Below are 27,102 nucleotides of genomic sequence, written 5' to 3' on the forward strand. Positions count from 1 at the left end.
CAGGAACCGAAGGAGAGTGCAAAGGTTTATTTTGGGTAGAGACGTATCTTTTAAATTCTTTGTCAGCACAGGAGTAGGTGTGAATGTGCTGCCTTCCAACTCGGCATATTCTGTGATATTCTGTGATAAATCCACCCTTCCCCTCTACAAAGGTCCATCAAAGGCAAGGTGTCAGTGGTGGGATCAGGAGCTGTGACTTGGCAGCAGTTTCCTTCAGCACATTCTGAAAGGGCCGGTCCTGGGCAGACGCAGTTTGGCAGCGGCTGTCGGATGCTGTTTGAAGAGGAAGGTAAGGCAATCCTCTACCTTGGGGATTGCAAATTTGTTTCCGGGAAAGGAGGGAAAGGGCTAAAAAAGCTTTTCTGCACAAAGTGGGGTGTTTTTTTTTTACTTTTTGTTCTTTCATTTTAAAATAGCTGGATGGGACACTTCATCCCTAGAAGTGTCCCAGGCCAGGCTGGACAGGGCTTGGAGCAACCTGGTCTCATGGAAGGTGTCCCTGCCCATGGCAGGGTGATCTCAACCCAAACCATCCCGGATTCTGTGACTACAAGGGCTTTCCTAGGGGCTGAGTGCTGTGAAGCTCAGCAGGACTTTTCCCTTGGGAAGTTTTGAGGCTGGTCTGAACAAATCCCTGTTGGTTTAAGTGTGTCTGTGGGTGAGGCTGGGGGATGCTGGCTTCACCCCACCTGTATTTCTTCTTGTGCTGTCTCAGTCAACAAATGCACTGTACCCTCTCTTAAAAGACAGAGCAGACCCTCTGTACAAAGCTCGAAGTATCTTTTCTTCCCTTCTCTGTTCTGCTGCTGCAAATCCCCCAGGGTTTACAAACTCAGCCTGTCTCAATTATTCACCTTGATGTTTTGCGAACCTGAGCAAATCAGATGAGAGCTCCTGGCAGCAGTTTTGTGTTGGAAATATATAGCAAAGAGCCACTTCACTTTTACTGACAATGTCTTTGTGTGCCAGGAAACCACCATTTTCTTGGTTAGAGCTCTCCTTAGTGCCGTAAGCAGTAAAATCCCCACACAAAGCTACAGCTCCCCGAACTCTCCTCCCTGTGCTGAGTACCAAAAAACCACTTCAGTATCTGTTCTGTGCCCAGTTCAAACCTGGAGCAGCTGTGAGTTACAGCCAGGACATCAGTCCTTGCACAGGCTGTGAATGTGGCCCCACCAGACGTGCTCCAGGTTTGGGGTGTCTCCCCAGTAACTGCTGGCCCCTGGGCAAGAGATACATTTTTGGGAGGTGCCTGGGTCTGAGCAGTGAGTACAGGATCCTCCCGGACCTGTGCTGCCTCATGCAGTGTTCTTAGATGACAACTCTTTGGTAACATTTATAATAAGCTAAAACCCCACATTCACCGGTTTTGCCAGCGTGACCTTGTTGCTTTAGGAATTTTGATCTAAGTTGGGATTTCACTGTCCTCTCTTTGAGAGCTTCTGTCTCTCTCGCCCTTGTTCTTGTCACCATTTTCTTTCAAGCACTGTTCAGCATTTCAGCTATCAAACACTCTACTTAAGAGGGCTGAGCCCTCAAGCTCAAAGAACACATGAACTCAAAGAAACCAGCACTCAGCTTTGCTGTGAGAATAAAAAAACCTGTCTCACTTCCTATCACAATGTGAATGTGTCATCCTGGCCACATAATCCTCTTGCAAATCTCTGCCATTTGAAGTGAGAATTAATCTCCCACAAAGATTTTCCTGTGGGATGGCTGGAGCCATTTCACTGTAGCAGTTGCAAATATTTTCTAATGCAGTCAAAGTGATATATTCACAGATGTGCCATATTTTAAATGATTACCTGCTACACTAATTATCCAGGATAATTCAGGCATTAATCTCTGTCTTTATCTCTGTGTAGAAATGTGTTGTTTACAGTTTCTGAGATGTTTTCTATAAAGATTTCCATCACCCTCTCCTTGTTGGGCCATACAGGTAGGATCACACTTTGCCAAATGACAGCAGTGAGTCCTGACCCAGCCAGCACAGACGCAGCAGGGGAAGATGCTGTCAGCTTTCTGCATGAGGTGGATACCACTGCCACAGCCTCCAGCTTCCTTAACCTCTCCATGACTTCAATATTCCAGCTCCCTCGTGGCTGGGAAGCTGGTGGAGGAAATCACTGTGAATTTATCTGAGCACTCAGGAGCTGAAGCACATCCCATGGGAAGCCTGTGGCAGATCAAGGCATGGGAGTCCCATCTCCTGCCTCTTAAGTTCCTAGCATCCCTGAAAGCCCTGGGATAACCCTGAGCTTTGGTTGGCTCAGGGGACAGGCTGAGATGGATGCTGGTGATGCAGTGGATTTTGCAGGCGTCCCTGCACTCAGCTGCAGAACTCTGAGGGTTGCTCTGGATCAGGCTGGTGCAGAGCCGTGGCTCAAACACTCAGCTCCGAGGGGCAGGGTTAGGTATTAGGACAAAGTCCTATCCTGGGAGGGTGGGCAGGCCCTGGCACAGGGTGCCCAGAGAAGCTGTGGCTGCCCCTGGATCCCTGGAAGTGTCCAAGGCCAGGCTGGATGGGGCTTGGGGCAGCCTGGGACAATGGAAGGTGTCCCTGCCCATGGCAGGAGTGGAACGAGATGTTTAAGGTTCCCTCCAACCCAAACCATTCTGTGATTCTAGAAAACCTAATGCTGGGGTGATGGTAATGCTCAGCAGCCAGGCATGCTGAGATCATCAAACTTTTCCACTGTCAAACCATCCCAGGATAATCAGTTGCTCCAGCTCCTCTGTGCCATGCAGAGCTGCCCGAGGGCTCCTGCCCCTTCCTCTGGGAAGTGTGCTCCTGGGATGCAAATCCTCCCCACACCCACTTGGAAGGAATAACATATAAAGATCTCCAGCATCACTCTGGCTGGCACGAAAAGGGCTGCGTGTGCCTTTCCTGTGTTTTATTACACAACAGGCTGTGGGCTAAGCTGCAAACCAGGCTGCTGCCTTGTCAGCTGCAGATATAGATGGCTGTGACAATGCCCTGGGGACCAGGCTGTCTGGCTGTGGCTGAGTGCCTCTGAAGGAGGGCTGGGGAGCTTTCTAGTCGTGTCAGGAGTGCTGGCAGGAGCTGGAGTGATTTCTGCAGCAGGAGCAGCTCTCTGCTGCTGACCCGCCCCAGGGAAGAGCCACCAGCAGCCCCACAGGGTTAGGATGTGCCCAAGCTGTACTTCCCTCTAGGAAGGAAGGGGGGGGGATGGAACATTTACCTTGCAGGCTACTGAGTAAGGGAGGCTGGTTGCCTGAGAGGCACAGGAACTTCAAAGGTGTCTTTTTTGCTGTGTAATTAGCAGTGCTGCAAAGCGTAGGAGAAGTCATTAGACTCTATTTAATGTATTTCTCTCTCCACGTGCCTCTTTATTGCTCTGTGCTAAATCCAGAGCAGGAAACAGCACAGAAAATATATCAGTGCTGGCTTTCAAGCAGGCTGGCACAAGAAAGATGCCCTTGTGTGTCCTGAACAGAAAGCACTGCAGAAAGAGGGTCAGGAAAAACTTAATCTTTACAGAACTCGACACAGGCAACTCTTGTGCAGTTTTAAAGCTGTTAATTTTGTAATATTTGTTGGGCAGAGCTCGGGGGTTTGGTGACAAGCTCAGAGAAGCAAGCAGCAAAAATCCAAGCAGGCTCTTTGACGTAAATGGTGCTTAACATTTTTCAAAGAAAAAGATGTCATAGGAAGAAAAAGTCTGTGAGAAAATCAGGAAGCTACAAAGGCAATTAATGCATAGGTAATTCAGCTGCAGCTGGCAACAAATGACTTCGCTTTCAAAGCTGGGGATGACATACTGAAGGGTAAGAACTTAATAGGATCAATCTCAAAAATACAAGGAAAATTACTAAAGGGGGACAATCTAGCATTGGAAAAAGCAATTAGAACAGTTAGGGCATGAGACAGCCAGAGAAGAGATGAAAGTACTGATGAGCCCAGGCTGCAGTGGGCAAGGAAAAGTCCTGGACAGCAGCTGCAGTGGCTCTGAGGAGGAGCTGTGGCAGTGCCCTGGGACAGCGAGCCCTTGGCAGAGGAAAATAAGGGAAAACACACCCGGAGCACCCCCTGCACCAGCAGGCAAAGGCAGCTGGGTGGAAAGGGAGAGCAGCTCCCCGGGATGCAGCTCCAAGAGGGACACGGGGGGATTTTGGCTCCAGCAGAGAACAGGATGTTCATGAAGCACAGGCAGGTCCTGAAGAAATACTCATAAATAAGTACTAGCACTGGGGAACAAGGAAAGTGAATTCTTGGACCAGGATGCAGGCAACTGACCAGGCAAGAGCTACCCTTGTCTGGCAAAAGGCAGCAAGGCTCTTAGGTGCAGAAAGCAAGCAGAGCACAAAGGAAAAAAAACCCCAAATCTGAAGTTTTACACAGCAGATAAGCCATCACTGCAACTGTGAGCCATAAAAACCTGAAAGCTGGGGCAAGATCCCAGCTGGCAGAGCCATGAAAGAGCATGCTGTAATGGAGGAAGTTAGGAAAAGTTTCCTTGATTTTGTAGTGTCCGAGGCCCCCCCTTGGGAATGGCCAGGGCAATGTCAACAAGACACAACACAGCAACTGCATTTTATTGTAAAATGGATAAAGGACTCCACCTTTGGAGCCAAAGAGGCTCAGGAATTATGGAAATGGGGTTGGTTGCAATGGAAAAGAAAACCACAAGTGGCTCCTGAACACACCGGGTCAGGCAGAGAGCAGGGATGTTCCCTCCTGGGTGACAGCACAGCAGACCTGTCAGATGAGCTGTGGCACCGGCCATCCCTTCCCAGAACCTCGGCTGCTTCCCCCAGCCCCGGGGAATCAGTTTGCTTGTACTTGGAAAATGCATGCTTTAGCATCTCTGCTATTTATAACTTCCATGTGCAGAAGATATTCATAATTAAAATTTTTATTATAGCTTGCAATGCGCTGCATTCCACAATGTATTTAGGTTATATATACATATATAGAGATATATCAAATACTTTTCATCTCCCAGCATCTTGGATGGAAACAACGATAGCTAATGAGAAGGCCAGGGAATACTATATTGGAGAGAACACAGAGAACTGGGGATTGTGCTGGTTTTAATGCAGCTAAATTATGGGAACTGACACCTTTTTGTTTCTGCAGCCATATTCCAGTTAAGTTCCGTTTTTATTTTAATAGTCAGATAAATCGGAGCAGTGGGAAGGTCATGCAGAGAAACAGTTCTCTAAACAGCCTCAGCAGGAAGAAACAATGAGGAAGATATCACCAAGGCTTTGTTCTTCCTGCCATCCATTCTCTCTCCTTCATCACTGCCTGATAAGAGCCTCTTTTCATGCTGAAGGTCAGAGAGATAAGGGGCATCTGTGCCGATAATGTTAACTACCTCCAGCCAGGTAAATATCAAGTAACTTGAGAACTGGTGGGCTGAGCAGGCCCAACCTCACCTTTGGGTATGGCTAACCCAAAGTGTTTGAATGCTGATGACTCTGTTAGTAGCAAAGCAAAAAATAAACAAACTCGGCCTCATTTCAACTTGCCCTATTTCCAGAATATTGTCTTTGATTTTCTGCATAGCCAGTCAGGCTGGGATTTGATCTTCAGAGGTCCTCTCCAACCCAAGCCATTCTAAGAGTCTATAAACTTATCACTGCAAAGGGATCATATCTGCATTGCACTTGGAGATGCTGCTGGGCTTAGCAAAGTGCCCGTTCCTCTCTGAGAAACCATTCCTAAAGCTTAGGAATCAAACTCAGTTCTCTCTTCTGGCTTTAGGGTGCTCAATCACGTCAGTGCAGGCCGCCTAATGCTGGTGGGTGGGAGCCTTGGCACAGCTGGATTCTCTGCTGGACACAGCCAGGATGATTCTCTGGCACAAACTTGCCCTGGAAGAAGGAGCACTGCAGAATTCACCACTTTCCACTCCGTGTGCAAAGCACTTGGTTTGACCTTGTCTTCTCCAGCTGAGTCGCTGCAGGTGTATTTCAAAGGGGAGGACAAACCGTGACACTTCCATCCACCAGGTGTGCCTGAAGCCATGAGGAGAGCCCAGCAGCCAGCATGCAGCCTGTGAGTCACGGTGTGCTGGTGAGGACTGCAGCAGGACGCTGTGAAACTGGGCTGGAACAGCCTGTGGGGTTTGCAGGGGGTTTGGGAGGTGCCAGGCTTCACCTGCCCCTATCTCCTCAGAATTCCCTTATCTCCTCAGAATCAAAGCCAGGTGGGAGCAAGGCTGCTGTTCCTCATGTCCCACTCCCTGCTCCTCGCAGGAGCGTGACTCTGTGCATGTATTCAGGCACCAAATGCTTCAGTGTTTTGCCCTTTTATGACTGGCCATAAACTGCCTTTCCTCAGCAGAGGAGTGGAGCTGGGTTATGTGTTTTACTGAGCCTGTAAAGGTCACAGCACCAGAGGGAGCAGCAGGTGCCCAGCACCTCTGGAAGGCAGCCTGCTTGCACAGCCACTTAAATGCAGTGCCTGAGCCTTGCTGCCAAAAATTGAGTAATTGCTCCAAAATTTACAAATCCTGTGTCCTGACCATTTAAATACATCCTTGAGCCAAAGGGAAGGGATAGATTATAAATGTATGAGACTGCTCGAGTCTGTAGGTGAACCTTGAGCTGTGCAGATAGCACTGACTCAGGAGAGAAGCCCCTGTTTTCTCCCCCAAAAAACAGGGGTTATAGATGAGGGGCTACAGGGGACAGGATCAGCAAACAGAAACAGACAAGGAGCTAAAGCATCCAGGTTATTAATATATCCCCATTTAATTAGAAGGGGTTGTATGTGTCCTCTTTAATCTATATTATAAGCATCAACTTATTTGCAAGATTGCAGTGTGTTGAAAAGGAAATCTGTGAAGCACTGGCATCTAAAAAGCCATGTTTCAGAGAATTCTTAGTAATATAGCTGTTTGTTCAGTACCAGGGGAAGGCTCTTCCCAGATAAATCCCTTTTAGTTTTGCACTGCTTTTTCCTCAGTGATATTCTTCCTTTATCTTTCACTTTTCCTCCTTTCTCCTGCCTTTCTAACAAGAGTCCCCTCAATGCAGAAGCACAAGATAATGCTAATTGAGCTTGTCAGGCCTAAATAAAAGATGGGATAATGCAGGGGGCTGCAACCTATGTGGTTCCATCTGGATGCTTCAACTTCTATCACATAGCAAGAGCAAACCTTGCTGTGCTGCTCGCACGTAATGGGCAGAGAGTTATTGACCTGTCAGGCGGGGCACTGGGGTGTTAACTACACCAAAAAAAATCCCAGAGCCCAGCCCTGAAAATTCCAGAAATAAATGCCAGCAAATTCCCTGGAATATCTTAAATCAGCCAGGGCCCATCCACAGATTGCAAGCTGATTTTTTTTTTTTTTTTTTACTTAAGTGTAACGTTTCTGCCCTGAGTAAGCCCCGAAATGGTTGGGCCATGGTGGTACCCAGGGACACATAAACCTCTGTGGTTTCAAAGATGAAAAATGCAACAGAAAAGATGAACCTCCTGATTCTGCTGACAGCACTCACAGGAGTGGCAGGATTGGATCCTAAGATGGAGAATGAGCTTTGTCTGGTCTAACAACAGAAGATGCAGCATGTGAAGCTGGAGCACATCGAGTGCCTCTATTTAGAGGCTCTGCAAACACCAGATGAATATTAACAGCTTGATTCAAGTCCATGGGTTACATGTAATTAGGCCAAAGCCAGCAAAAAGACAAACAGTTCTACACCTTCAAATGAATCCTTTAGCTTGATAACAAAAAGCAATTAAGCTGCCTGCCAGTCTGGAGCAAAGCTCCAGGGCTAATTTCACACACGGACCTCTGGCTGTATGGGAGCATCTCAACACACCACGGCTGCAACCTATTTCCCTTCACTTTCCAATAAAAACCTGCTGGGAGTCCCCCCCCACAGCCACAGGGTCCAGAGAGAGCGCTCAGCCTTGGGAATCAATCCCACTGCTCTAGAGGTGGGCTACAGCTCCTCAGGAGGGAACAGAGAGTGGGGGTCCAGCATTTCTTCACATGGCTTGTACTCCATGGGGAAATAGAACAGGAATCACAGACTCATGGAATGGTTTGGGTTGGGAGGGACCTTAGAGATCGTCCCATCCCACCCCCCCTCGTGGATAGGGACACCTTCCACTATCCCAGGCTGCTCCAACCCCATCCAACCTGGCCTTGGACACTTCCAGGGATCCAGGGGCAGCCACAGCTTCTCTGTGCACCCTGTGCCAGGGCCTCCCCACCCTCACAGAACAATTTCTTCCTTATGTCTGATCTAAATCCACCCTCCTTTAGGTCAAGGCCATTCACCCATGTCCTGTCTCCCTGTCCAGGTGTCACTGAAGGCACTGACTAAGTGCAGGAGAATTTCCCATTGCAATTAATTATTGCTGATGCTGTGGATGAGTTTTAGGAGCACAGTAATTGAGATCTGGGTAATTACAGTTGTGCTGTGGAATGAAGAAAAGGTCTGAGTGTGTCACCTGCACCTCAAACACAGGTTCTGCATGTGGGCAGTGGCAGCAGGTGTGCGTGTTGGTCAGCAGGAGGCTCTGAGGGCCACAAAACTGAGGGACAAAGAGGGGGATTTCACTCAGCTGGCAAACCAAGGAAGAGCCATTTCATCCTCTTTCTAGAACCTCCTTGTTTCGCTGCACCATAAAAAGCTTCAAGAAATATTAATCCCAGCTTGTACTGGCAACATAACAAGAGCATAATTTCATTTCCTGCTGCATGACAGAGTCAAAAACCACCGACAGCTTAATTTCCAAGAAATTCAAATTAATGGTTCTGAAATGGGGCTGGTGAGATGAACATTTCCTGATGCTTTACAAGAGCTTAGATTTGAGTCCGGATTTAGGAGCTGGCCTTAACCTCTATAGGGGAATGCCTACCACCCCAAAACCTGCCACCTGCAGGGACTGGCCAGCTGTTGTATTTCAAACTAAGTTTATTGATTGATAAAATTCCTCCTTAGCAAAACCACCAGGTAATAACTGTGCAGGTTGTGCAAGCAGAGGAACATTTTCTGACAGTCCTAAGGGTCACAAATGACAGTGGGGAAGAGAATTCTGCTGGTGTTGTGAATTAAACCGGGTAGCAATTACTGCCGTGGTGCTGAGGGAGTTCAGCTGGTGCAGAAAAGTGGAGGAATCTGTGTGCTTTGCGGATGAAGAAAAGTTTGAAACTGCCACCTGAGGGAAATCCAATGTTATCTTGGAAACAATGTAATAGGGAGCTGAAAAATCTTTATGTTTCTCTGTGCCTTAATTTTTAAACTCTCTAGTCTGAGAAAATCCCATGTTTAACATCCCCTACACTTCCTGTCAAAGTTTTATTTATTTTTTAGCTGCACATGCCATTCCTGTTTACTGAACAGCTTTTGCTTTGCTATGAAAATATCTCTCATCTTCATTCTCATCCTTCACTTTGTGTGCTAATCCACTCTATTTCATTCCATCACGTAAAACTGCACCTGCAGTTTGGTGCCCAGTGCCCTGATTCCTCCAACCCAAACACTGGCAACTAAGTTCCAATTTCATCGTATACTACTCTCAGACTCACACTTAAAACTCTTTTTTTTTTTTTTTAATTTTAAAGGCTGCAGTCTTTTGCTGTAACAGCTGAGACGAGATAGCTTGAAATAACAGACACACAAACCAATAGGAGGATACAAAACACAATTTACAGAACGATTTTGTAACTTTATACTCACTGCTGGAGTGAAGTCATTATTCCAGCATCACACATAGACCCTGCATTACACACTCGAGGCTGCAACACCTTCACACACGGGAGTTAGAGGGAATCTTTCTCAGGCTCACTTTGGTGTAAGTAATCCCTGAGGTATTAAGCATCTTTGTGCTTTTATCCTAAAACATCTGAAGGCTGTGAGGGCTTGTATCTCTCTTTAATGTGCCGGTGGGTCGTGCTGCAGAGCTGCTGTGCACCGTTTATCACCCTAACTCACCTGCAGCTCTGACCACCAGCTCACAGCCCGTGCTTTTCGTCCTGCACGTGGCCCCTGCTTGCTGTTCTCCCATCAGTATTGCTCCTGCTGCTGCACAGCCAGAACTGTTGGTGCAGTTCCAGTGACTAATTGTTGCCTGACTCCCCAGAATATCACGGGTTTGTCCATAAGGAAGAGCTTTCAGAAAATATGTGAATACGAGTTCCCTGCAGCATGTACCTGCACTCGAGGGCACCACCAGGGCCAAAATGCACCTGCACCCTCAGGAACACCAACTATCCCGGTTATTTTGAAAAAATTACCAACTGGCAGGAGGACTGTATGACTTCAGGTGCAGCCAAGTGGCTCTGATGAGAAACAGCCCAGCACATAAAGTGTCCTCATCACCCACTCAGTTACTTTCTGCCACTTAGAAATGATGGAGCCACCTGGCTACTCTCACCTCATTCCCTTGTCCTTCCTCTTGTGATTGTGACAAATTCCTCTTTCCTTCCTCGGGTGATGGTATTTCTGTCATGTCTGGGAAGGTATTGAGATGAGGGACCTGGCAGTGCATAACATCCCATTGTATCCTGTGCTGCTTGTATAAAACATTCTGATCTTCCCATACTGAAACAGCACGAAGTGTATGGAAATTTGGGGGACTGCATTTGGATTTTGTTTGCTTTCTTGGTGAAAGATGGTGTCTGCCATAACCAAACTACAGTTTGGCAAAAGAGAAAAATGGGCTGTCTGAAAATAATCGATATTGAAACTGCTTCAGGGCACTCCTAGAAATATGTATTTATTGAAGTCTGAAATAGCTGAGGGAAAAAACCCAACAAAATTACGGCAGAAACGTTCTTCCTTCTCTGAGTCAAGAACCACTCGAAGCTGTGCAGAGGTTTTTACTCTTTGCTTGCCTTCCCCTGCCTTCCACAGACAGCAGTGGTTTCATGCTGTGCGCCTGCAGCACCTAATTAGCACCAAGCCCTGATCCCCAGACTGGGGAGACACAACCAAGGGGCAAGGAAGAGCAGTTCAGAGTCTACCTTCTCAAACCTCCCAGCAGAAACTCATGTGTGTGTATAGCAGAAAATCTGAAGAATAGCTGCTACAAATGCTTTAGGTGTATTTGTCCCTGGAAGAGAGGAGGGGAGGAAGCCTGTTTGCACTGCAGCAGTGCCTGGAGCTCGTTAACAAACGGGATTAATGAAGATGTCCTCCCCACTCCACTGCAGGGGAATCAGCAGGCAGAGATGCACTCGCGTCTCATCCCCCACGTCTGTTTTATTTCTCCGCAGTGATGCTCGTGGCACAGGATTTCCTGCTGGTACACTGGAGAAGAAGACCTCCAACCCACCCCAAGGACTCCTTTCCCCTCCTTCCCCCCTGGAAGCTGTCATTCCATGTGTATCCAGTATAATATAAATACCAGGAGGAAGAAATGCCCAGTCTAGCACCCAGCCTGCTGTGATTCAGCAGGGGGTGAACCTGATTAAGGGAGGTTAAAAAACTACCCACATTTGTAAAGCTCAGTGTTCATTAACGACTTGTTTTCTTCGGGGAAGCGATTAATTGATGTTTGCCCTTCGAAGACACATGAAGGAAATTCGTCCCTCAGAGAAAGCATGGAGAAATGTAGCTTCCAAACCCAAGCTGCATGCACTGCACGGGAAGAGATGGGAAGTGACTGCCTCTTGTCTTCCAGGGAAATGTCACTGCTTTCGGTATCAGCTGCAGCGAGACAGTTTAAGTGACAAAGAAGCCTCCTGTAGCATTTCCAGTGTCATTTTCCCGAGCAGGGGCTCATGGTGCACGCTGAACTCTGTGCTTTGCCTCGGTTATCTGGGGAGTTCAGTCCCCTACCGCCGGGTCTGTCAAGGGCAGACTTTCTGATGGGGCCAGTCCCTGCTCCCAGCTGCTCCAGACACAAAACCATTGACACAACAGCCCTCTCTGGACCGTTCACTTCAGTTAATTGTTATGATGGGTCCCTCTAATTCATGTGGGATTGTGTGTAATGTGTCATTGCATCACTCGAATTATTCAGGGGAAAGAATGATGAGTGGTTTGTGGCACAGTGAATAGCAAATACTGCTATTCTTATGCCAGTCTTAGGCTTGGGCTTTGTCTTAGTGACAAGCCTATTCGATGACAATAAAGGAAGGGGAATTGGAGAAAATGGCCAAGGAGAGAATCTTTGTTTTCTGTCCCTCATTCCAGTCTCCCTGGAATGTGAGGAGTAGCAGTGAACAAAGAGAAAGCACTTAAAGCATTGAAACAGACTGATAAAGCAGCGATGCCTTTGTGATAAACTGCTTTTCTGCTCATCTGGAAGGTCAGTGGTCCAGTTTTTCTCATACTTTTTACCATGATAAAGATCAGATGTCCAAAAGTATCAGCAATTTGACGGGTCTGTGCTCAGTTTGACCAAGTGAATTTAGGAGCCACTTGAATCAGCAGATAATCAACAACAGTTGTGGAACCTGTTCAAGAGAACAACTCAATACTCCCCTCTGTGCTTTAGCCAGGAAAGGAGCTCACCCACACATTTCCCCGGAGACTCGTCCAGGAATTTGGGAATGGAAACAGTAGGAGAACTGGTGCTGGTTCTGTTTTTTCTCTGCTTTATCTTCTAGAGTAAATCAAGCATCACCCAAAGCCGAGGAGGAAGCCTCTACTCTGCTTGTACCGAGTGACCAGCCAAGGACACAAACAACTCCCCCCAGTCCTTTTCTGTTCCCAGATGATGCAGCAGTCCATCACCTCACCATCTCCAAACCTATCATGATAGTGGTGAGAACTGGAAAGTAAGTGCCCACTGGTTTATCTGAAGTACTGTGCACACAAGATTTTGCTTGCTTCCATACTGTTCCTGTCCTTAAGAGCCTTAAAATGCAGAGCCACGCTGCTTTAGCTTTCAGTCTGTTGACAAATTTAATCATCAAGGTACAGATTGGCTTTTGGGTACACAGAATGAGATTACAGTGGAGAAGCCAGTTTTGAACATTCAAATGAAAGTTTAGTTTGGTAAGGGCTCTACAGCCCTGAGCTGCCTCAACTCAGATCCATCCTGCGCTGGGATTACTCAGGAATCTCAGATTATGGTTTTATAGCCAGGACACTCTGGTATTACAGATGGACATGATCTACTTTCAAGTGGGAAGACTGTGGAAAAAGAAATTGCAGGACTGGGCTCCCGATACACACGGTTTCACATGAGAAAACAGAAATAGGATTAAAAAAATATACCACAACACCCACCCCCCAAGTTAAAACCAAACATCAGGAAGCAGTGGGAAGGTTTCCCTTTATACACCCAAGATGGTCAGCAAGGTTACTCCACAGGAGGAGACAGGGGCAGATCACAGCCCATGAGTCTTTTCCAGCTAAGAAGCATTGCAAACAGAGCAAAACCTCCTCCGCAGGCATGATTCAGGCTGGTGAGCAGAAATCCCAACTACCTGCTGTCAGAAACTGGGGGCAGCAGTCTCCAGCATCCCAGAAGGTACCCACTTGCTTCAAGTCAGACAAATGAGGCACACGGGGAAAAACAACAGCAAAAAGAGAAGGAGGTAACTCACAGCAATGAGCTGGTAGGAGTTGTTCATCATGGCTATGAGCATGTTCAGCAGCACAACGAGGGAGATGACGTTGTAGGTCCCAAACATCGTGGCCCCAACAAATTCTGTGAACTCGTGTCTGGCTTTCACGTTGGTGACGTAGAGATTCAGCAGCCCGAACACAGACCAGAAGAGTGACTGGAGGGTCTCGAAAAGCCTGCAAAGAACGACGGATTTTTAGCTGGCTACCTGATGCTGGGGGATAGAAAATGACCTTCAAGGTAGGGATCACACAGACATTGGGGGACACCACAGAGCAGCCACTCAGCAGAGCCTTTTATCCCTCTCTGGGGACACCCTGTGCTCAGCCACAGTGACCCACCAGCCAGTGCATGTGAGAGTTGTCCCATCAACAGCATTTGCTCTCTGTCCAAGAGCCCAGTCCATGTCCTTGTGAGATGCAGTGAGCAGAACTACCCTGAGGAACTCAAGGCTCCCTTTCCCACTCTGCACACGTGCAAAGAACAGCCACAATATATTCCATTTAATTAAAATTGCCATGCTGTGATACTGCTGTTATCCATAAACCCTCCTGTTTAATCAGTGCCTGCATCATTACCATGTCTGCAGGATAAATGCTCAGGGAACCCATCCCAAAGTACAGCGTGACTGCAGCAGTTAAACAGTGCACAACAACAAGGCACCACGAGGTGGGAGAGGGCAGAAATCACAGCCTCTTGCACCTTTTGCTCTGATACAGGATGAGAGCTTGCAGTTGCTTCAGCTGCTGTGACCCTGTTTGCAATGCACCTGCCCAAAAACTGCTCTGTTTGCAATGCACCTGCCCAAAAACTCTGCTCTGTTTGCAGTGCACCTGCCCAAAAACTCTGCTGTGTTTGCAGTGCACCTGCCCAAAAACTGCCCTGTTTGCAATGCACCTGCCCAAAATGCTACTGTGTTTGCAGTGCACCTGCCCAAAAACTCTGCTCTGTTTGCAGTGCACCTGCCCAAAAACTGCTCTGTTTGCAATGCACCTGCCCAAAAACTCTGCTCTGTTTGCAGTGCACCTGCCCAAAAACTCTGCTCTGTTTGCAATGCACCTGCCCAAAAACTCTGCTGTGTTTGCAGTGCACCTGCCCAAAAACTCTGCTCTGTTTGCAGTGCACCTGCCCAAAACTCTGCTCTGTTTGCAATGCACCTGCCCAAAATGCTGCTGTTTGCAATGCACTTGCCCAAAAACTCTGCTGTGTTTGCAGTGCACCTGCCCAAAAACTGCTCTGTTTGCAGTGCACCTGCCCAAAACGCTGCTTTGTTTGCAGTGCACCTGCCCAAAAACGCTGGTGGCTCTGAATGGTTGGTGCAGCAGCTCTCACCCACCGCAGGGCAGAGTCCCTGAGAGAACCCTGCAGCCACTGCTCAGTACTGACTCAAATGAAAGAGTCATCACATTAATTCGGCTCAAGTGTTTCTCCTCTTTTGAAGCCTTCCTTGCATAGATGAACTAGACCTGACCCCACTGAGCTGATGAGATCATCCCAGGTCTGTCTTTGCTTCAGCCACAGACAAGTGACCTTTCGCAATCACGTCAGATGTGTAATCAGCAATCTAAATAATTGCTCTATTTGGGCATCTTTGTTTTGGCTTTCCAAAATATGGCATTTATATCATCCAAAAATGACATTTATATGCCTGTTTAAGAGTTTCCATTTTGGCCTGAGGTCAGCAGATATTTTCAGATGCGACTACTAGATAAATCAATATGAATAATTCAGATGCTTTACTTGACATACCAGGAATCTGTTCTCCCATCATCTCCAGGCATTTGTTCACATGTATCCCCCTGCCTTATATGAGGATTTTGTTTATACTTTGTGGATGTAGCTTATGTTTTTCACTGGCCAAAATCATAAAGATGCTTTAAAGCACAAATCCTTTCTCCCAGAGCTCAGGGTGTTTGTTAGGCTTATTAAATAACTGAGATGGTAAAAAGGATTCACCAAAGAATGCCAAGCATTTCTACTAGAAGTGGTGGAATGCTGGCTGTCTTTTAAAATATTGATAGTATTTTTACTTTTAACAGTAGAAGTATTGCTTGGGCTGTACGCACAGGAGAGTTCCTGTCATTAAACCGAAATCAGTTCCAGAAGTGATCAATGTGTTGTTCTGGATGCACAGCATTAACCAGGTGTGTAATTTGGGTCCAGACTAAGGCCAACGTATTTAAATGTGAACATGTCCTGACAAAGACACCAAGTGGTTCCTGCAGCTCTGCACAGCAGTAAGGCTCAGGTTTAATGTCCTCAGTGTTTAATGACAGGATGGGCCCACAGCTTCTTTTCACAGTCCATATTTCAGGGGGGGTTCACACTTTCACACTACTTTGGAATTTTGGAAATTGTGATTGAGAGACTATCCTGTCCTTCTGAGTGTACTTTGAATCTTAACCAAACAGGAGAATTCTCAAAGCTCTACCACTCTCCATGGGAGCTCAGAGAGAGCAAGTGTCCCCTCTGCCACAGGAACCTGCATCCCAGGGGGAGTGGCAGGATGACCCTCCAGGGAGAAGGACACAGCAGGCAGGGAGCTGTGACTTCCTCCACCCCTTCCTCATCTTCCTCACTCTCCTCTCCCTCCTTCAGTTGCCAGCATCACAGCTATAAACATATTTTCCAATCATCTGCCTAAGCAGCAGGCACTCTGCTTTCTGAGGGATGGCAAGGCCAAAGCAGAAATGCTTAAATTATTCATGACTTCCCCTCCTCGCTGTCACAAAGGAATATTACTTTTCCATGATCTGTGTGTGCAATGCAGAAAATTTCCTCACCAAGAAAATGTTAAAACCCACCCTTTGAGAGTAACAGGAAATAATGTGCCAGTAAACAGGTGTCACACTTGACACGAGCTGCACACACTCGAGGGGCATCCTCTTTCCTCCCCTTGCAGAATTAGAGCTCATTGTGTGACTGCCCAGGAATGCTGGTGGGAATCAAAGTGCACTGATTCAAAGCTTTTCAGATTTATTTCTTCATAAGGAATGAACCACAAGCAAAGGGAGGGTACCCAGCTCTGGCTGGACTGGCTCCAGCCTCGTTTGCTTCCCCCTCCAACCCAATATTTGGATCTGCAGCTGCTCCTTCCCAGCTGCTGCCCCATGCTGTGCATCTGTTCCCCAGCCAAATGTCAGCTTGTGCTGGGGGTGTTAATAACGACCATTTAAACTTTTAAGAACACGTTAAATAAATTTCTTAAGCGAGCCTCAAACAAAAAGTACCTGCAGAGTGTTCTGTCCCCTGCCAGGAGACCTCACTCCTAATGGATCCCCTCCCACTGGGATTTTGTTTTACACAAACCTCTGCCACAAAGGCTGAGCCCCCTCAATTTCCTTTCTGTGCTACATTCCCTTGGCAGGGGGTTTAAATGAATGTTGGGGTGGGAGAAATTGTGGTTTGTATTTAAGCTGATCTACACACTTTCTGCTAAGTGCTTCTTGTATAATTTTTAGCTGCCAAGACATTACACCTTCTTACAGACTTCAGGTTGGTTGGTTTGGGGTATTTTTTCCTGCTGGCCCAATGCTCTTTTTCCTCAGTCAAATCCTGCTGTTGCTTTCTCCACTTACCTGACACAACGAAATCTGTAAAAAAACTGGTTTGCAGTGGTGACAGGCCCAAACCAGAATGCAGAACCAGATAGAGCTGTCCACCATAGCTCCAGAGAAAGGCAGGATTTGGTACTGGATAAAATCCAGTGGGTTTGACCCTTCCTGAGGTAGAATTTGCCCCTTAACACACACTGTGCTTGCCAAACCTTCCTCCCTCTGGCTGCTGCATCAATAAGGATGCAGAAAAAGGAATAGTATTTGTTATTTAATTCCTTTGCAAGGGCAGCACGACACATTTCTGGGGCACATGAAGCAACTGAAACAGAAAAGAGTCTGAAATCTTAAATTCTGCTTCTCATCAGCACAGTGCAGGTCCATTCACTTCCCCCCAGACAGAGATCGGTTTCATGAGAAAATTAATCAAGCCTATGGTGTTCCTGCTCTGCAGAGGGAAATGGCACATGTCTGGTCTACCAGGTCATGATGCTCTTGAAGGATGGGCTCTATCCCATGAAAATTCCGTGTTTCTTTCAGGAGAGAGCCCACAGGACAATGCTGGCACCTTTCCTCTCCCAACCAAGTCATGTGGCCTCAGCCATCATCTGTTTTTGGTAACGGTGCAAATATGTCCCAAATCCTTTCTTAACCCCAAGCCTTCAGCTGACAGAGGGTGGAGAATTATTGGGCATCATGACAAGTTTTATTTAATTTAGCCTGAAGTGGTGGACAACAGTTTTGTTTTGCTTGTTTGCAGGGCGTGGGCCTTTTTCTAGACCGTGCTTTATTTATTTCTCCTGCCATTGTGAGTTAAGTACTGTGCAAGCGGCAAGAACAATTGGGTGGGGGCTGATTATTATAATTATTTCTACTATTAGTAATTAAAACAAATACATCAGAAAGACAATTCATTTTTCAGCATGTGCTCTCTCTTTCAGCTCTGCCAGCTGTCCTCACAGCAATTTCCATGCCAGCATCTCAGTAAAGCACCAGCATTCCCAGCAAAAAAAGGTTCTGCTGGGATTTTAGTCTGCATGGAAATCAGAGAAGCCTGCAACATCATGCATCCAGAAAAATGGTCTAGGTGAGATTGTTGTTATTGCTGCTGCATCACGTTATTTATTAATACCTGTTTTTAATAGGTTTATCTCTTATTCTCTACATTTTATTCAAGTTCCCCTCCTTTCTTCAGTACTGTGGCAAAAGGACACCTCCTTTCTCAAACATACTGAAATTGTGCATAGACATAGTAAGACTTAAGGTGCAGGATCATGCAGGGAAACTCCATGGTCCAGAACTAAAAGGTCTCCCACTGCCAGACCTAAGAGTCTTTGTGACAGCGGAGCTCAGCAGAATGTCTGCCCCACTTAACTCACACCTTTCCTGCAGAGCCAGCCACCTCACCTGGTATTTGCAAATGAATAAATAAAGGCTCTGTCAGTGCAGTGGCAGGCAGCAGGCAAAGGCAGGGGAGAGAAGGAACAGGGGAAGCAGCCTCAGAAACAGAAAGGAGAGGATGTCTTACGTGGAGAAGGCATTGTTCTGCTTCTCACATCGGATCCCCTTGCAGTTGTTGGGTTCCTCCGAGGCACTGGTCTCGTAATAAAAATAAAGCTGGTTCAGTCCATTGGCAAAAGCCAGAAGCACCAGACAATAGATAAAAAGGAATTTGAGGATGTCTAGCAGCATGCGTCCCAGAGAAATCTGCAGGGGTCCCAGGTGTGAGTTTGCTGTAAACAGGGATATGAGACGCAGGGAACTCAAAATGTTGGATATTGCAAAGAGGGCTTCTGCAATGAGAGTCGGGTGCCACATCTCCCACTCCTCCCTCGGGCGAGAACCGTTGTACTGGAAGAAAGAACAAGGGTATGAAAGTGAATTGTGTTGTAATGACTCCGAGTAACTCAGAGAGTCACACCTGCTGATTCTAACCCTTCACAGGTAAATCCTAACCAGCTACTGTGGCACAAGAAGGACTTTTAACCCCTTACATCTCAGCTGCTGTCAGACTCAGGATTCAGGACTGATTAGGGCAGAGATGAAGGTTTAATGATGCTTTTTTATCAATTCTGCCTACTATATTATGATCCCCTGATGGTGAGAGATGTGGGACCAGGTTTTCTTTAGAGGCTTTGGGTATGCTGGCTGTTCTTAGCCTAAACTGAGAAATTTGAATGTAATTTGTTTTACATTTGAGTTCACAGTCTGTGGGTTCCTGAGGTCCATGGGTTCATACACAATCTCCTCTTTCAACAGTTAAAGGGGTTCAGATTTTGGCATGTTCCAGATGTACATTTCCAGTTACTTTTGTTCTTTTTCCTCCTAAGTATGACTGCACATTATAAACAACTGCACATTCCAGGAACAATGGGAGGGAGGGAGAAGGAAGGGAAGAAGAAAAGCAATGAACTATTGGATGCTTTCCTTCCCATGTAATCTCTAAAAAAAAGCTCCAGCAGCCCAGAACCAAAGGGCTTTCTTCATATTAATTTTCTTATTAGTTAATTTGTCATGGCAATTTTAGGAGAGTTGCTAAAGCAGAGGTCTTAATTACAGCTGAAACACTGGGTACAGTTGAGTGCATCAATTACAACATTAACTGGGTTTGTAATGTAACTGTAAAAGCAGAAGCATTTTCTGAGCAAAGAGCAGCCAGATGCGAGCAGGTAACACAAAAGAGCTGGTTCTGTAAAATGTAACTGCTCTGGTTCTGTAAAATGTAACTGCTCTGGCCAAACGACAGTGGCACAGAGAATGGAGTCAAAGACATTTAACATCAAGGAGTAATTGTCCTTTTAACATTTGTCTCTGCTCATTTAACATGCATAGAAAGGCAAAGCTGCACTCAGAATAACACAGCTAACACCATAACCAGCGTGTTTAGGGCCTCTAAAATAATTTTGGTACGTTTGAAAAGGAAATGGTACCAATCTCACACTGACAGACAAGACTGCAGAGACTTTCTATTTAAATCTGAAGGTCCAATACATGAGCTCCCAGTTTTTTCAAGGGCTCAGCAAAACGTAGGCTGATATTTCAAACTGTCCCTCTGTATGAAGGAGATGAGACATGAGACAAAGGCATTTCAGCATGACCTCGGATTGCTTCTGACATTTCCAAACTGTTCTTTATTACGTGAACATCATGGCCTGAGCCTGTTAACTTGATTTGAAGATGGGTCTTAAAATGCCTACAGACAGGCAGAGAGGTTAATTTTTTGTGGATATCCAGCAGTGGGGGTAGGTGGCTGGGATTGGGAAGCCTGGACAGCAGATTTGCACAGTTATTCCCAATTCTCTTCTGCAGGCTGGCTGGACACAGCAGCCCAGGGCCTCTGCTAAGGTTGAGCACAGATTGCACATAAAGATATGGGAAAAGGTCTTCTGTGTCCCACACTTATTTTTGAAGCAACTGGTTCAGGCCGTATTTTGGCCCTTTATAAACTGATGGTATCTCCTTGCTTGGCAAATAGAATCTTCAGAGGAGCCTGGCATCACAGGTAACAGAGAAACAGCAGATTTCAGAGTTACCTAATGAAGCCGGGTATCTGGGAAGGCTGGAGGAGTTTGTTTTAATGTCTGTTCAGAAGATGAAACACAGCAGAGATGTACACAGAATAGTACAAATAAATTACACCATGCTGTCACATTTACCCTTCCTCATTACATGATAATTCAATGCAGCAAATGAAAACTGATTAAGAAAGTATTTTCACCCTATAATTAGCCTGAAGATTCCATTGATATCAGACAATATTAGAGCCAGGTCTTGCAAGCAGTCAAATCAAGGAGAGAAAAAAAAAGTCTTCACGTAAAAACAAGGATGGAAAACATTAGTGTCAGTATGCAATTTATTTTTTCTGCTATTTGGCAGAAAGTTAAATGTCCGTGTAATCCTTTGAAGTTCTAAGAAGTGTTAGAATATGGTATACTGGCGTATATCCCAGCCTGTTCCAGCTCAGGGCTCTTCTATAAATAACAAACCATGTTGCAAAATGTTTTGAAGCCATTATCAACGTTATAAACCCTCACGTTTGTGAGCACAGTGCAACCCGAGTGACACAGGGCAGAGGGAACTTCTGTGACCACGTATTTCAGAACTGCTCCCACAGAAGCTTTGATGCACCCTCTCAGAGCTGTCTGACACTGGCCCTCATCAGGAGCTGACCTGAGATCAGCCAGGTTTAATCCAAGAGGGTTTGATCTGGGCTCAAACAGATCTATTCCTGCAAACCCTCCTTTGTGTGCTGCCATATGGGGTTTCATAGTTTACCTGCACGTTTCTGTAGCTCTTACAGGGAACACAAACAGAGCTGTACTGCCTTTGTACCTGTGCTTTGGCTGCGAGTTTAAATCCCAGTGTGTGACTGCATAAACCCGTGGATGCACGGCTCCTCTAGTAATTTGTGTGTGAGAAAGAACCAGATTGTTAACATTTTAAGATTTCTCCGTGCATTTTACCATTTCCAGCTTTTTTTTTTTTTTTTTGTATTGCTTGCAGTTTAAAGACCAACCTTTCAAGTCTGTAATTTCCTCCCTGGTTCTGAATGTTGGGAGAATAAAAGACATAATCTGTTCCTGCTTTGATGCTGTTACAGAGCTGCCTCTTCAGGGAGCAGCAACCAGCTTAAAGCTTTTCCCTTTGAAAAGCTGACTCACCACGACTGCAGCCTTCAGAATTTTACAAAGGCCCCATAGCAGGGCTGTTTGCATTTTGGAGTCAATGGGCTTTTGTGATATTTTCTCCTCTTTCCCCCTCTGCCTGCTGGGCAGGACTAAACAGGGTTCCTCTGGGGAAGTGCTTGTCCTGGTTACTGGGAGCTGGGCTGTCAGAAGCAGAGCCCTTCCACCAGGGCAAAACTGGAAAGAGCAGGAGTGGCCAAGGAGCAGATCCCAGTAACTCGATTTACACCTGAGTAATTTCACTGACTGCAGTGAAACTGCTGCTGATTCATAGCAAGGGAAGAAGTAGGCCAAGCACAAAGCTCCAGCTGAAGCCAAAGAGAGCTGTTGCATAAGGAATTTTACAGGATGCCTTTTGTGTCTTGTCTTTGAAAAAAGGGAGACAGAAGGAAAGTGCTTCAGGCCATCCCCTGGCTTCAAACCCTGTGCATATGCTAATCTGGAGCATCACAAGTTTATAAATGTGGAAGGTGCTTTTGAGGATGAGCTCTGATGTGCACTCTCCCCACAAATGGAACATGACAGGGAAGAACCTACAGGGTGTTAAAGCCCCAGCTTGCTCCTTTGTCATTTCCCTGCCCATAGGTTACATATTTAAGAACAAGTTGACCCCTTTCTATCAGACAGAAGCCTTTCTATCAGCCTTGCTCTTCTCAGTAGCCCTTTCACAAACTCCTGATTCATAATCTCCAGATCTGTAGGACTACAGCATCTTGGCTCTAGAAGTTTTCAGGTAACCCTTCCCTTGTTTTTCCTTTTTATTTAAAAGCCATGTTTTCCCTATGCATTGTTGAAGGAGGTCCAGTGCCAGCACAGGAAACAAAGTGCTTTGGCAACTGAGTAGCTACAAAAGGCACAGAAAGTGGAGAAATTTCTCCCCAGTGCCCAAACAATCTTTTATAACTTTTAATCAAAGGGTCAGAATGAGCAGGATGTTCATTCTCCAAACAAATTAATAAGCTCTCCAGGTGAATTTTCAAAATTGGACTGCTTGAAAAGCTGCTGTTTTCTTTGCTCTGTGATTTTGATTTGTACAGTTTGTACCCTGTGTACTACAGCCCTCACCAGCACATTACAAATTCCCTCTCCCAAGTTACTGTACCTTGACGTAGGCAACAATTTTGAGGGAGATAGTTGCAAGATAGAGGGAGTTCATTGCAAAATCCATCAGATTCCACCAGTCATGTACATACTCATTGAATCCACCATCCCACATTTCCTTGATTTCTCCCCAGATGAAACCTGGAAAGAAAGGGAGTTCATTGTCATGACAAGGCATTATTTGCCATTAAAGCTCTGTGTGTATATATATGATGTAATACCAGACAATTTGACATTAACAGCTTGGAAAAAACGCCTCATCCCTCCTGCCTTCTACAAAGTACAATGCTGCTGATTATATTTTACTAGTCTGTGGGGAATGTAGTCTAGAGAGAGCTGAAAAAGACCTTGGTTTCCTACCCAGGGCTCCAGATATGCACATGAGCAGACTGCCTGAAACACATGTTATTTATAACCAGTGTGAGTGAATTGGCTCTGCTGAAATTTGTTCTACGTGAATAAACTCTTTAAGCAGCTGTATTTGGTAGAGTTTCTAATAGATTGTCTGCTCTTGCAGACACTATAAGCAATTCACTGCTCTGTTGGACAGCACTGATTTTCCCTGACTTTCTCTAGCAACACCAGAACCAGCTTCTGCGTGCCAGCACAGCTCCTCCCTGACCTGGAAATACCACACCAAAGAAGGAAGAAGCAGATCCATTCTCTGTGCTCAGCCACTGAATTTATGCATCTTGCTCTGCAAAAAGCCCACAGGGGATTATTTGTGAGGAAAGGTAAGACTCATCATGAAACAGGGCACTGCAGCCTGGCACCACATCCCTCGGCAGTGACTCACCTCATGTCAGATATGGCTGTGGGCTTTGTGAGGTGAGCGTTTGTTCCCAAGGATACGGCCAGAGTCCATCATCTCAACTCTGAAATGCCTTCTGGTGATAATTTTTGGCACTTGCTAATGCTCACTACACCTCCTTGCAGCTGAAAAGGGTGAGGGACAGTTTCTGAAGTTCATCACCAGACTGCTAAATTCACCTGACACAGTTCTGATTATAAGTAACTTCTATTTTCTTTACTGTAGAACTGTTTGTGTATTTTTGAAAGCCTAAGTCCCATTAAAAAGCAAACAGCAGCTAAGCTCCTTCATCCCCTAGGTGCTTCTGAAAATGTCTTTAAAACCCCAGGTATTTTGGATTACCCAGTTTACATTATCCTTGAATGAAAACCTGAAACGTGCGTGAAAAGGAAACAAAACAAACCAAAACAAGGTACACCTCCAGGTGCATTACCAACATAACTACCCAAACTGCTGCCCCTTCCTAACCACGGGATATTGCAGTGGTCACTGATCTGCTGCTTGCAACTCAACTTTAAGGACCTGAAGTTCAATCTGAAGAGCAGGCAAAGTTGCAATGAACTGCTGCATGCCCCCAAATATCAATCTGAGCTGTTCAGCTGCCAGCCAGCAGGTCAATGGCCACACAAGCATAATGTCAGGGCCAGTCAGGTAATCTTATTACAGCTGCCTCCACGTCTTTGCATGCACACAAACCCATAAAATAAAGTAAATCAATGGAGAGGAGCCTGTTGAAGAACTCACACACTGTATTTATAGTGAGTTATCGCTGCTGGTTACTATAGTTACAGCAATGCTGTGTGTGCCTGTTCTCTCTCCTTTTATAGTGGAAAATATTTCATAAATAATAACCTTTAATCTGGTGAAACTGTTCTAATTTCTCCATTTAATATACAGTCATACAGTATCCCTATTTATCCGGAACAAAGGAACTCAAGAACAGACAGCTGTAAGAGGTGCTTTTGAAAGGTTTTTTAAATTGGTTATCCTTCTTTCATCTGCAAATCAATTTTGCTGAAATGCCTACCATTTTCCTCAATTTTAACCATGAATTTAAAGATAAAGTGAAGATACCACCTATGCTCAGGAAAGACATTTAACCTCCTGAGCTCACTCTGAAGTTTCTACCAACACCTGCACTTCAATGCATAAATCATCATCTGATAATGAGGCTGGTGGTGGAGCTGTGCAAGGAGCACAGTGCCCTGGCTCACCATCCAAAGTGATTTGTGAACATGTTTGCAACTCTTACTTTCCTTCCTCGTTTTCCATCAGCAGTTTTAGGTTTGGCATAGGAACAGCTGGGTTTGTTCAGCACAGAGCCAGCCTGATCCAGAGCCACCACAGAAACAAGGAGCGGTGTCCTGGGGTCACCAGGAGAAGGGAGCCAGCAGGTGTGGGGAAATCAGGAGAGCCAGAAAGGTGTGGGAACCACTGCCATGAGCAGAGTGCCTGGTGACAGCCCAGCTCCCAGTGGTGCCACATGCTGATGGCACAGCAAGGGACGTGGGAGCCGAACCAGAGGAGAGATCAGGATCCTGATGGAGCTCACAGGTTTTCTCCTGCTACTGTGCTGGAGCTCAGTTTGGAAGGGGAAATACTCCTCTCTCATCAAAAATACATCCAGCTGGCTTCTCTGCTCTTCTCCACCTCATCCCATCTCACTGCCTCACCTGAACATCCTGCCCTCAGCACAGACACCTCCTTCTCTTCCCAGCTTTGCCCAAGCCAGACTGGAGTAAGAGCCTCACATTTAACTTTCAAACAATCAATACTCCCTCCTTCTCCTGCTGATATCAGAGCACTTGATGTTGATGTGGTCAGTGATTATCAGCACAGAGTGAAGCTTATCTTCCCTTTCCTGCATTCCTTATCTGGGAGGAATAAGCTGGGCTGGTTCCTGTGCACTGCTGCCTCCGGGAGCAGGTCAGGGAGCAGGGAGAGCAGAGCCAGGCTCTGGGCACTGCCTGTGCCCTGTACCAGCCAGCAGGACTGAGCCAGCAGCAGCAGTGACACCGTGTGTGACCCAGGAGCTCATTCCCAACCCGCTCCTCGCACCGAGCGTGGGGGGAGCAGGGAGGGAGCCGCGTCTGCCGCGGTTTACTCAGGTCATGTCTAAAGGCACATCAGATGGCACAGAAGAGCAGAGCAGCCCTGGGCCAACAGGATCTGTTGTTCCAGAAGGAGCCCAGCTGTTCTGTGCAGTTTCTGGAGCTGGCTGCCAAATCTCTTCACATGCTGGGCTCAGGGATGAGTCCCCACACAGTTGCCATGGGTGCGAGTCAGGCCCTGTTGCTCAGCGTTGCCGGATGTGGGATTTACAGGATTCACCTAGAACCGAGGGCAGGATGGGGTGTGGGATTTACCTAGAACCCAGGGCAGGATGGGACGTGGGATTCACCTAGAACCCAGGGCAGGATGGGGTGTGGGATTTACCTAGAACCCAGGGCAGGATGGGATGTGGGATTTACCTAGAATCGAGGGCAGGATGGGGTGTGGGATTTACCTAGAACCCAGGGCAGGATGGGACGTGGGATTTACCTAGAACCGAGGGCAGGATGGGAGTGGGATTTACCTAGAACCCAGGGCAGGATGGGGTGTGGGATTCACCTAGAACCCAGGGCAGGATGGGGTGTGGGATTTACCTAGAACCCAGGGCAGGATGGGGTGTGGGATTTACCTAGAACCCAGGGCAGGATGGGACGTGGGATTTACCTAGAACCCAGGGCAGGATGGGGTGTGGGATTTACCTAGAACCCAGGGCAGGATGGGGTGTGGGATTTACCTAGAACCCAGGGCAGGATGAGAGTGGGATTTACCTAGAACCCAGGGCAGGATGGGGTGTGGGATTTACCTAGAACCCAGGGCAGGATGGGGTGTGGGATTTACCTAGAACCCAGGGCAGGATGGGGTGTGGGATTTACCTAGAACCCAGGGCAGGATGGGGTGTGGGATTTACCTAGAACCCAGGGCAGGATGGGGTGTGGGATTTACCTAGAACCCAGGGCAGGATCATCCACTCCACAATGGTGGGAGGTGGCCCCTGCATGTGGAGGTCGGTCCTGACGATGTGCTGCGACGCCAGCAGGAGCATGAACAGGAAGGTCAGGTAAGAGCCAGTGTGGCAGATAAACTTGATAAATGGCTTTTTAATGAACAGTCCCAGCCTGCTCTTGGGTGCAATCAGGTACGCCACAGATAGCACAGGGAAAAGCAGTCCAATGGTGATGCAGGTCAAGAGTTTCACTGCCCAGTGTTTCCGCCTCCATCCTGGAAAGCCGTCATACCAGAGTGTTGCTAGTAGCTGCTGGCAGTTCGGCTGAGCAACAAACTGGGGAGGAAAAAAGAAAGAAGGATTATTACTGACTGGTACTCCACGTGCACTCCCCCTCACATATGTGTTAGAGCCCACACAGACCCTCAGATTATGTTTGGGGGCCG

The 27,102-nt window shown here is 46.7% G+C and overlaps 1 protein-coding gene across 1 annotated transcript in view; it reads right to left on the bottom strand.

Moving 5' to 3' along the window:
* Nucleotides 1-27,102, bottom strand: part of TRPC5 (transient receptor potential cation channel subfamily C member 5) — a 93,796-nt gene that overhangs the window by 9,644 nt on the left and 57,050 nt on the right. The window contains exons 4-7 of the mRNA XM_048319083.1: nucleotides 26,656-26,992; nucleotides 22,852-22,991; nucleotides 18,593-18,915; nucleotides 13,491-13,686 (exon numbers count right to left, since the gene is read on the bottom strand). Coding sequence (XP_048175040.1) covers nucleotides 13,491-13,686; nucleotides 18,593-18,915; nucleotides 22,852-22,991; nucleotides 26,656-26,992 — 996 coding nt within the window. The remainder of the gene's footprint in view (nucleotides 1-13,490; nucleotides 13,687-18,592; nucleotides 18,916-22,851; nucleotides 22,992-26,655; nucleotides 26,993-27,102) is intronic.

The sequence above is a fragment of the Corvus hawaiiensis genome, chromosome 14 (assembly GCF_020740725.1).
Source record: "Corvus hawaiiensis isolate bCorHaw1 chromosome 14, bCorHaw1.pri.cur, whole genome shotgun sequence".
Taxonomy (NCBI): Eukaryota; Metazoa; Chordata; class Aves; order Passeriformes; family Corvidae; genus Corvus; species Corvus hawaiiensis.